Source organism: Phoxinus phoxinus, assembly GCF_949152265.1.
Source record: "Phoxinus phoxinus genome assembly, chromosome: 4".
Taxonomy (NCBI): Eukaryota; Metazoa; Chordata; class Actinopteri; order Cypriniformes; family Leuciscidae; genus Phoxinus; species Phoxinus phoxinus.
Genome location: NC_136879.1, coordinates 36,209,885 through 36,222,048, shown reverse-complemented (window position 1 = coordinate 36,222,048; position 12,164 = coordinate 36,209,885). Strand labels below are relative to the sequence as shown.

At 36.8% G+C, this 12,164-nt stretch overlaps 1 protein-coding gene across 1 annotated transcript in view; it reads left to right on the top strand.

The window, feature by feature from the left end:
* The window catches only part of tenm4 (teneurin transmembrane protein 4), a 240,272-nt gene extending 229,355 nt beyond the window's left edge, over positions 1 to 10,917 (top strand). The window contains exon 31 of the mRNA XM_079608835.1: positions 7,793 to 10,917. Coding sequence (XP_079464961.1) covers positions 7,793 to 8,551 — 759 coding nt within the window. The 3' untranslated portion in view covers positions 8,552 to 10,917. The remainder of the gene's footprint in view (positions 1 to 7,792) is intronic.
* Positions 10,918 to 12,164: the final 1,247 nt, after the last annotated feature.

Below are 12,164 nucleotides of genomic sequence, written 5' to 3'. Positions count from 1 at the left end.
GATATATTAAAATACAATCTGCGCATATCTGGCTTACTTGAACATGACCGTCACTATGCAACAAATAATGGCATAGTGTTATTTAAAAATAAATGTGTATGTAAAATGTGTATATATATAAATTATAAATGTATATTAATATATAATATATATATATATATATATATATATATATATATATATATCAATACTTCTCAAATGAGTCTCTATTAAATAACAGTTCTTTAGTTTAATATACCAGAATATATTATAATATAACAGTTATTTCATATGAAAATAAAAATAAATCCACAAAAAAATAATGAAAATATATATTGTGGTATATTGAATTTTATAAAGTCAATCATACCATGCTATAAAGATGCCCACCCCATAGGGCCATAATTGATGTGCAACTTAAACTACTTGGTTTTTTTAAAAAACTGATGTATATGGAAAGTCCAGTCCCCTTGTTGATAAGGGCTTCCATTCCAATGTGTCAAACAGTATACACAACCTCAAGCTATCAAGCTCTATAATAAGCGAGCATTTGAAGCTGAGCGCCATGGGTGAGCCTCAGACATGAGATATGAGATTTTAAATGTACTGTGATGGAGCTATTTGAAGCCATCGGCCTGCCAGGTTTCATATGGCTTTTATACATTCAAGGAAAACTGAAGTATCCAAAAAAAGTACTTTTATGTTTTAGACACCCCAGATTTTGTTTTTATTTAGTTGAGTTGTGAGGGAAAACTCTTTTTCGAGAGTTTTGTTAGATTTCCATGGCAATGCAAACCCAACTCCCAACAGAGCCTTTCTTTTTCTCTTTCTCTAATGAATTCTCTTTTGGGAACCAACCATTATAATTGAATCAAAAGCACAGCGTCTTCTCTCGTAGTGTGCTCTTGCATACAAAGCTGTTTAAATTGTCAGGGCATGCATTTAAAAAAGTCTCCATCATATCAGGACACAAATATATTAGGTCTCAGTTACTTGTGGCCATTGGATCCAACCATCAACTCCAGAGTTTAGCGATCAAAAACAAGACCATGCGAAATGTCCAACGGGAAAGAAGACTTTTCTAGTGTGACCACTTCCCCAAAACCTGTGAAAAGTTAAAAGAATTGCACTGGAAGGTTTGTTTCTCTGGGAGTGATGTGGGCTGACTTCAAATCAACTTGGACACAATGCAAAGATGCAACGATGGACTGGGCAGCAATCTCAACCCTCCAGGGAGACTCCCCATCTATCATGTTCCTCGTAGGGTTCCTCTCCTATGGGAACCTTAGAAGTGCATCCAATAGCTCTTTCAAGGCGCTTCTCAAAAGAAGAGCCTAATTCGATTCCAAACCCTAGCTTGAAGTTTCCATTTCAAATGTTATATATATATATATATATATAAAAAATAAAAACTCAACAAGACAGTAAAAACTTTTGAATGTTTACTCTGAGATTGAAACTTTACTGTGGAAGTGAGACCGAAAAAAGAACAGTTTGTGTCCCACAGCCCTTTGCATAGTCATGCCTATTGAGTTACCCATAAATCAGCTCTCCCAGCTCAACCCCACAAGCAGATATTTTCCCTTTTTATTAGGGTGCAGTAAACAATTCTAATTGCCAACCAATTAGCTTTTTTGGTAATGTAATTGTGGGGTCATTTATGGGCTTTTAAAGCAGCTGTACTAAAAAAAAAATCTACTAATGGCCTTGCAGCTGCACTGTTGCTCTTTTGAGAGTCTAAAGTGTGTTGTTTATACCATAATGTTCATGTTACATTTACAAGACCTGCAGTGCAGAGTATCTAAAGGCATAGAGGAAATGACCCTTCATTACTAATAGCCTTTTCTCCTCTGAATTTGTTTATGGCTGAAATTTGCTATTTTGCAACTATTAAGAAACCTACGACCTACACTATAACAACTGAAGGAGGGATGATCAGGTGAATTTCACCAATAACATGATTCATGTTTCACCCTAAAAATTATATTTTGCGTCCAGAAAATTGACATTTTTGAGACCAAGTGACAATTTCATTACAATTAAGCACATTAATTCTCCACAAGTTCCCATTAATATGATGTCCTTACCAAATTCAAATTCTGACTAAATAATTAAGGACAGTACAACCATGGTGTATAAAAAAAAACATTTGCAGTGTTAAAAGGACTGAAGTTTTCAAGCTTCAAAAAGGACAAAATCATATCATAAAAGTATCATAAACTAACCCTTTAATGTGAATTTAATGGAAAAAGTGCCATAAAGTCACAATGGAATTAATGGTTGTAAAATGATGCCTTGTTGGCAAATCACAAAATACAATTTACAGGTGAAACTCGAAAAATGTTAATATCGTGCAAAAGTTAATTTATTTCAGTAATTCAACTTACATGCAAAGTGAGATATTTCAAGCCTTTATTTGTTATATTTTTTATGATTATGACTTACAGCATGAATAGAATATTGAATATTATATTGAATATTGTGAAAAGGTTTTCATAAGCTGTACGCCATAATCATAAAAATTATAACAAATAAAGGATTGAAATATCTCACTTTGCATGTATCACTTTGCAGTCTATATAATATATTAGTTTCACCTTTTAAGTTGAATTACTGAAATAAATGAACTTTTGCACCATATTCTAATTGTTCGAGTTTCACCTGTAATATAAATATGATATTTTTTCTGTTGCTTTTGGCTGAAATATGACCTCGACTTTATGAAACCGTAGCTTTATGAGATTCACCTGCCCAGTGCTGTGGTCTTACTCTTAGCCAGCTCTTCTTAATTCAATTGGAGTTTTTTTAGAGCAGGAGTTCTGCTTCTTACACCAAACATGATGGATTCAGTGCTCTGAAAATTTCCATCAACGTCTGGATAGTGAGCGCTGACTTTTTATCGCTCTTTTTCTCCTTGCCGTTTAGACACCCATGGTTTCGAAGACCTGTGTGGTCGAGAAGTGACGTAAATGTGCTGATATCCACTGGATGTCCACAGATTGATCTTGACTCAGATCACAGCCCTGCACTGATAGGCCTCCATGCTGTCAGATTGCCTGACCAGTGCTATTTGAATGCAGTATTTTTTATTTTACTTCTCAAAGTCAAACTGTTAGGTTGCAGCATAGACAGCCAGCCGTTTATCTCTCTCTGTGCCCTGTGAACTGTGACCAGAATGAGAAGGCTGGTGGAGTAAACATACTGTGGTGAGGTCTACGGTATTATCTACGCCAGGGATTTTATTCACTTTTTTGTCAGCAAACACTTTTAGTACTTAAATCTACTTGAAGTACCCCTGAGATTTTAAGTTTAAAACATTTTATTTGTATTTTTTATTAAGTGTTTTATTTGTTTTATTTTACTAGTGCTGGGCAACGATTAATCGCGATTAATTGCATCCAAAATAAAAGTTTGTGTTTACATATGTGTGTGTGTACTGTGTAGAATTATTTTGTATATATTAGGGCTGTCAAAAAAATAATCGTGATTAATCGCATCCAAAATAAAAGTTTGTTTACATAATATATGTGTGTGTACTGTGTATAATTATTTATATATATAAAAACACACACAATCATGTATATTTTTAAAAAAAATTGGTTATATTTATATATAAAATATTTATATATAATATAAATTATATAAATGTATATACAGTATATAAATGAAAATATTTCTTAAATATATACATGAATGTGTTGCATTTTTGGATGCGATTAATCACGATTAATCTTTTGACAGCCCTAATATATACACGCACTGTAAAAAAATATTTTCATGATTTATCACACTTTGTTATCTTTTGTCAAATCAACTTCGATAACTAATGTGTGCAGATAACATACTATTTCGCGTTTCTGTTTATAAAACCATTCTTCTTCATTGTATTAACTCAAAATTTTAATTACAACGAACTCAAAATTTTAAGGCAACAAGGTAACTTGCTTTAAGTTAAACCAACATTTTACAGTGTACACATACATGTATATATTTAAGAAATATTTGCATTTAAATACTGTATATATATTTATACATAATTTATATTATATATATATATATACACACATTTTTATTTCGGATCCGATTAATCACGATTAATCGTTGCCCAGCACTAATATATATTTAAAATAAAACACTTAATAAAAATAAATTGTAATAACAGTGAGGGTTCACACACACAGCGCACACTGTCCATGTGCAGCCCAATTTTTAGTGTTCAGGTACAACAGCGCATGTGCGAGTGACCAGAGCACTTAAAAAAAAAGTCCACTAGATAGTGTTCACACGCCGAACGTGTCTTTCACGTCCAGAGGAGTAGACTTTAAAACGCTCGCTCTCTCAACTGTGTGCAAGACGGAGCAAAACACGAAACGTGAAGAGCCTTTAATCTCATCACTGTCTAGCTCCAGAAGAAGCCATTGATACATTATAGAGACCGTATGTGTTTTCTTCTCTTTTACATGTTCAGCAACTTAATCTGTAGTGAAGGGCGACACACAGCAGAGAGTAAAAAGAAGGCAAAGGGAGAGATGGGGACGTGTACTCGGGGGCAATAATATCAGATAACACAAGAACTTGGTTCCAGTGCCAGAGTTTCAGCTGGACTCGGTTTCTCCTTCCGGCCAGGAGCCCCGGAGTCTGACACACACACAACTCGCGATTTCTCGGACTAGTACAGTCCATCTGCATGTGCAGGTCCCTCACGGTTATCTAAATCTTCTCTTGGGGCGAGGATTTCCCGTCAAGTCACATTAAAGGCACAACTGCATTATTGTTGTCGTAAAGAGAGAGTCTTGTATTAGTTTCTTTTCAATATATTATTTGCTTGTGGCAATAACTGCCTGAAAAAGTACCATAAAAGTCACTTTATTTCTGTGAAAGTCAACATGAAACCCTTTTTTTATTCTAAGAAGGAATATTTAATATATTAATGCACGTTTTTTTTTTTTTCTAAACTCCCCACACAGCGCCATAAACGCTTACCACACAGCAATTTAATGGCAGTTTTAATTACGCTTATGCGATAACTGCAGACTTGAAGAAGAAGTGATGCCATTTGGACACTAAAAGATGCTTTGAAGAGAGAACTTGACCTCCTCAACAATTGATCGTGAACTCAGATCAACATCTATCATCACAATCCAATCTACTTATTAAAGTCCCTCCCTACAAGTAGAGTTGAAAATGTTGTTTCACATTACAGAAGTAAAATGGGTTGTGAATGCTGTTTAAGGCGAGACACGGCAGGCAAAAACATCGTTTTTTTACACTGCTCAATTTTGAGATTTTGGCCTATTTGTCTTCAATAACATGTCTTCTTTCAGAATTGTGGTGAAAAAAAGTCCAAAATACATTTAGGTCTTTATTTTACTACACTTCGTCTGTAGATTTCTCCGAAATTCAACAAAGAGTAGCGTTGGCGCGCTGCTCCCCTTTCGTGTCTGCTTCCTTTAATCTCACACACCGCTGGAAATCTCTCTCTCTCCTGTACAATACTGTCGGATCCAAATATGGTCATTTCCTTTTTATCAGCCACCAATCGTGAAAGTACAATGGGCATTTAACTCTAAAAGCGAAATCTCATTGGCTGATGTCAATTTCTGACAACCTGATTCGTTCAGATGCATCACGTGACGCGCTCTGACATTTAGATGTGTGTTTTTGACTGTTTTTCTGCTCAGTTGAAGGCCATAAATGCTGTGTTTATAAGTTTTGATGTGATTTAGGTGGTTTGTATTGTTGTTGCTAATGATTTGATAAGATATTGTGTCAGTAAATAGTTGCTTCCACTAAAAAAAGTATGATTTTTTACATTACAAATCTTTAAATGCCTTTTTCTCAAAATGATTTTTTTGTCATTCTCCAGTATAAACATCTCAGCCTATGTAGCACATATGTACACCAAACTTTCCAGTTATACACTTAGCAGTATTCTGAAGATATATTCAGAGGGATTTGTTAATAAATCATTCCTGGCCTGATTTATGTGACATTTTAATAATAAAAATATGGCGTAAATCAATTTTTTTAAGGCTATGGACAGTATATTTTGATTTCCTAGGTAATGGAAGCATATATCCTACAATCCCTCTGAACATCTTTTTTCATCTTGTGTGTAATCAAAATGAAAAAGGAATTTTGCACCTGGCTTTATCATATGTTCAGATCTATCTACTGAAAATATGTGCAAAATTGCGCATATTTAATGAGATAATGCCTAATTTGCATAATTAAACATACAAATTTCTTGTAATACATTTTTTTTATGAACTTGTGTAAGTAATCAACTGAGGAAGTTTCATGGTGATATCTGTTATTTTAAAATGTTACCCTATTCACCTGTAGTGTCTCGCCTTAAACCACAGCTGATGTTCCTTTTTAAATGCTTTCGGCTGTAAACAACGCTTTAATAAAGAGAATCGCTAGAAGCTAGTGGGAGGTAAAAATCACGGGAACCTGTTTACTCCCCATAAACTAAGTTATTGAAGTGTTGAAGAGTCAGATGGAAGATCTTCAAAATAAATCTCATGATTCGCACCCGTTCTCACCTGCACATAAAATAGAGCGAGTTCTGCTACGTACAGTAGTTATATCAGGAAACGTGAACCGTTTGAAGTGTTAATGAAGCAGCATGCGTCTTGTTTGAGGGGAAAGTTGAGCAGCTGAACGCGGGGGTAGGATGAGTTTCCCGCTGAGATCACCCATCCTGCACAAGCCATCAGGAAATGTTCCTAACTCCCAGGAAATGGCAGAAGCAGCCGTGAAGGCGGTGGGCGCAATGACGCCTGCCACTGGAGGAGATAACATAATGAATGTGAAAATCACACCCAAAGATTTACAATGTTTTGCTGAGATGAACCATGTCATAATATGTCACATTCGAGCAACAATGTTGTTTTGGAGATGCAATATCATATGTTTATTTAAACGCTCAATAAAAGTACACTACCAGTTATTAAAATAAGTCTCTTCCGCTCTGTTTTCTATTTTAATATATTTTAAAATGTAATTTATTCCTGTGATCAAAGCTGAATTTTAAGCATCATTACTCCAGTCTTCAGTGTCACATGATCCTTCAGAAATCATTCTAAAATGATGATTTGGTCCTCAAAAAACATTTATTATTATTATCAATGTTGAAAACAGTTATTTACATTTTTATTTCTGGATTCTTTGATGAATAGAAATGTCAAAATAACAGCATTTGTTTAAAATAGAATCTTTTGTAACATTATAAATGTCTTTACTGTATCTTTTGATAAATTGAATACAACCTTGTTGATGAATAAAAGTATTGACCCCCCCCCCCCCCCACACACACACACACACACACACACACACACACCTTTTTTTCAGATAGAAAAATCTATCTGACCCCTAAATGCTGTTTTGAACTTTCTATTCATCAAAGAATTTTTTCAACATTGATAATAATGAGAAATGTTTCTTGAGCAGCAAATCATCATTTTAGAATGATTTCTGAAAGATCATGTGACACTGAAGACTGGAGTAATGATGCTGAAAATTCAGCTTTGCATCACAGGAATAAATTATATTTTAAAATATATTCATTTAGAAAACGGCAGTTTTAAACCGTAATAATATTTCACAATTTTAGCGTTTTTTATTTTATTTTTATATATATATATATATATATCCTAATGCAGCCTTGGTGAGCAGAAGAGACTTCTTTTAAAAACCGATCCATAACTTTTGACTGTTGACTGGTAGTGGTAGTGTAGTCAAAATCACAGTGAAATCCCCAAAAAGTTGATGTCAGGACACTCACGGGGTTTTGTTTGTCTCTTTGCAGTCCATTCTGGGGGTACAGTGTGAAGTCCAGAGGCAGCTGAAGTCTTTCGTCCGACTGGAGCGGTTTGGCCAGATCTACGGAGCGAGTGATTCCGGCTGCCCTCAAACCCCTCTCTATACGCTCTTCGCCACAGGGGGGTCGCTCTTCGGGAAAGGTGTGAAAGTAGCCATCCGGGAGGGCCGTGTTTCTGCTGACATCATCAGCCTGGCCAACGAGGACGGGCGGCGGATCGCTGCAGTCCTAGACAAGGCAAGCTACCTGCAGGATTTACACTTCACCATTGCGGGACTGGACACGCACTACTTTGTCAAATCGGGGCCGGTAGAGGGCGACCTATCTCTGCTGGGGATGACGGTGGGCCAGCGCACGCTGGAGACGGGCGTTAACGTAACCGTCTCGCAGGTCAACACGGTCCTCGGCGGGCGTTCGCGCCGTATAACCGACGTCCAGCTGCAGTACGGGTCACTGAGCCTCAACGTCCGCTACGGCAGCGGCCAGGACGAAGAGAAGGTGCGCGTACTGGAGCTGGCGCGGCAGAGGGCCGTCGCTACCGCGTGGGCTCGCGAGCGCCACAGACTCCGGCAAGGAGAAGAGGGCTCTCGAGTTTGGACGGACGGCGAGAGGCAGCAGCTCCTGAGCGCGGGACGCGTGCAGGGCTACGAGGGCTTCTACATAGTATCGGTCGATCAGTTCCCCGAGTTGGCCGACAACGTAAATAACGTCCACTTCCTGCGACAGACTGAGATGGGTCGCAGGTGACATGAACGCAAGGGGAACCCGTGCTCGGACTCAGCGTCCGGGACTTCTTGCCAAAGACAAGTTTCGTTTGTGACCATATTATGTTACTTTATTTTTATGTTGACTGTGCCAGACTTATTTTTTTAATACATGACGTACATGGTTGCAAACAGTTGCACTGTTTCGACAGCAGAGTGCCCTTCTCTCTTTTGGTAATTCTTAAACCCTCTCGGTCCTGCTAGAAGACGGCGTATGGCAGTTTATTCGGTTCTGCCTTCGTGTTTTTGTGGGTTTGCTCAAAGGAATATAGGAAGAAGGCTGGTAATGCATTACGCTCACTGGCTCAGCCTGCTGCCAGACGAGCAGATTGTTATTCACGAGCTTCACTCCACTCTGCCTTTCCCCCCGCGCGCCTCAGCCAAGGAGAGACCTCTTTTAATCGCTTCTTTTTATACTTGAAAGCCCACCGGCTGTGTCATACTTAAACAAGGACATTGGTGTTTGCGGTTCAGATACCTAGCTGAACCCATCTCATTTTCAAAAACTTGCTGTGGTGTCTTGTAACATGTTGGGACTGGGTGGCTTGCTGGTAACATCCATTTTTATTGTTATTATTATTATTATTTCTACCATTTTTGACCAAATGGCTTAAAACACATTTAGAAAGAGAAAAGACGAATAAAAGAACGCCACTTAAAATCTAAAAAATTGACAAATAAATAGAAAATAGGTATCCCCATGGTCTTTAAAGATGCCTGTGAAAATGAAATCGACACTGTTTGGAGAAAAAAAGCTCCAAAACCTAGTGATCTGCCCACCTAGACAACAGTTTAAGGGTTGATCCTGACGCAACAGCTGTTCTAATAGGTAGGTAGGAAATGTTTTTATGTATAAAAATCCAATGAGGTGAGAGAAATGTTGATATTTCTTTGTATTATTATTTTTATATTTTATTTAGTGCTCAAAAGTAGTCTGAACTAATTGGACACTCACCCAATATTTTGTGCTATGATGTTTTATGAGTACTGTGCATTTAGCATAGCAACATGCTAACATCAAACTCTATTGGAATTGATTCTCTGCGCAAAGCGCAATTTGTGTGTGCACATCAATCACGTGTGAGGTTTCACTTTGTTTGGATGCCTATGAAGGCAGCTCCCTATGTAGGCGGTACACAGCAAGGCAGCTCGCTAGGTTTTGGAATGGAGCTACTAAGACTTTATGAAGCAGGATTTTTATTTTATTTTATTTTGTATAAAATAGTTTGAGATCAACATGTTATTTTATGGAAACATTCACAATACACGGTATAATAACAGTTGTGAAAACAAACAAAAATGTGAACATTTGTCCCTTTTATTGCTAATTGTTGTACTTGAACAATGTTTCAACACATGGAATAAAGTCCAGAGAGTTGGTCAATTCAGTTGATTTGTTTTCATGGTTAAAACAAAGAGTGGCATATGGACCATTCCTAAGAATGACAGTATTTATTTTAGTGCTGTGTTTTTTAGAGGAGTATACGTCCTCATGTTTGTCAGTGAAATAAACGCTTCAAGCGTAAAGCGGCATGAATGCTTAAAAAAATAAGCACATTACTTAAACGTGCACTCAGACTCCTTTTCTTTTGTTTTGTTTTTTTTTTTTGTTTTTTTTAAGAAATGTACTCAGTGCTCCAAGCACTGCACATCGTGGTAAGGAAAGGTGACAACCCCTGTGAATAGCCTTTGCCCCGAGGATCTCCCCAGCATGAGGCGACGTCGTGAGTGCTGTGAACGTGAAAGTCTGCAAGCTGCCTGAAATGCATTAAGGCCTGAAGGTGCGTCGTTTAGAGGTTGAAATGCACGTCAACCCACCATCTGGATATGAGAACTTCAAAGAGCATCTATTTCTGGGCGGATGATGTTAATATGTCGGAGATGATGGCGCTTCACGTTAGCGTTCGGTGTTCGCTGTCGCTCTTGGGGAAATCACTTTGGGATGGTCACCCGCCAAGATGAATAGATCGAGTGTTTTAAGCTGTATAATATTGTCGAGCATATTTTGGTTTCTTTTACTGTCATTGAATGCAGTGGCATCATGAGTCTGACAACATCGCTGTATTTAAAAAGAACAACGCTGAATGAAGGGAAAAAAATGCAATTTGTGTTCAATTGCACTGAAATGCATCGCAAGTCTTTTATTTGTTCGTTTTTTTCTAAACTTTCGGACTCGTTTGGACTTTTGGTTTGTTCTCAACACTGTGTTTCTAAATGCTTCTCTTTGAACATGTAAATAAGATGAGAAGAAGTGGGCTGTAAATAAAATGCAAATGTAGATACCTTTTAGAGCTACAGCAGTGAATCTGTGTAGTCTAGACGAAAAAAAATAAAGAATATTTTGTGTTTACATTTATTTCACGTCATTGTGATTTGCACCGCAATTTTTCTTTTTATAGAAACGGGTTTCCGAACACTCCCGTTGGCCGATGGTTTGCATTTTCACTTATTTTATATGAAAGCTATGGGGAGCAAAACACTCCCTGTTAATTATGACTTTATATTTCACAATTACAGCAAATTTGTCCCAATTGCAGCTTTATCACAGTTGTGACTTTATGTCCTGCAATATGACTTAATATGGTCCGCTTGCTACTTTGTTTCTTGTAATTGTGAATAGATTTTGCTATGACTTTAATAATAATAATACGTTTAATTTATATAGCGCCTTTCCCAAGCTCAAGGACACTTCACAATAACAGTAAATAACAAGCAGTTTACACATAAACGGACAATGTTTAAATACTTTAAACAAGTATATAACAATTGAGATTATTTCTCGTAAACTTAGACTTTATTTTTCATATTTGAGACTTTAAACCACAAAGTGTGCCTTAATTTCTTATTTTAAACCTTTATCACATAATTACTGTTTTACATTTTTACTCTAAAGTGGACTTTCATTCTTATAATGAGTCAATAGAAAGATACGCTACAATATTTGCAGTTGATATTACTGTTTGGGTCAATGTCACACTAGAATAATATGTGTATTGTGTATGACGTTATATTATGATATGGCCACGGTGGACATTTTAGATATGGAAAATGCAGTGGGTCATCAAGATATTCCATGAATGCAAAAATGAGCTTACTGTATCCTACAAAACTATTGAGATTAGCATGTTAGTACTAGTATGGTTCAGAATTCACATCCTTTACATTTAATATTCCTGGATTACTCTATTTTACCCGAGAGCTCCAGCTTGAAGGATTTCTGATGCATGCAAACACTATAAATCCAAATATCTCACAACAATGTGGCACACAGGGGGGAAAGTACACTGTCGGACTCTATTTCATGTCAATTTGCTTCTAAAGTGGAACTGCAAATGAATGCCTTTAATGTGGAATTTGACGTTAAGTGGTTCTGGCATCTAATTGTGCATTGTTTAATGAGGTGTTTACAATTTTCGGAAGTTTTGCACAAGTGATTGAAATATTCATACAAAGCAATGAGGTTGTGGAGGAGGAGAGAGTTACAGAAAAACTAAATAAAGCACCACCAAGTAGTTGTCATTTTTATAAACATTAATGTATGAGTCATAATGTAAATGTGTACAGTGTTTTAGCACTATTGCAACAGATGCATTTCG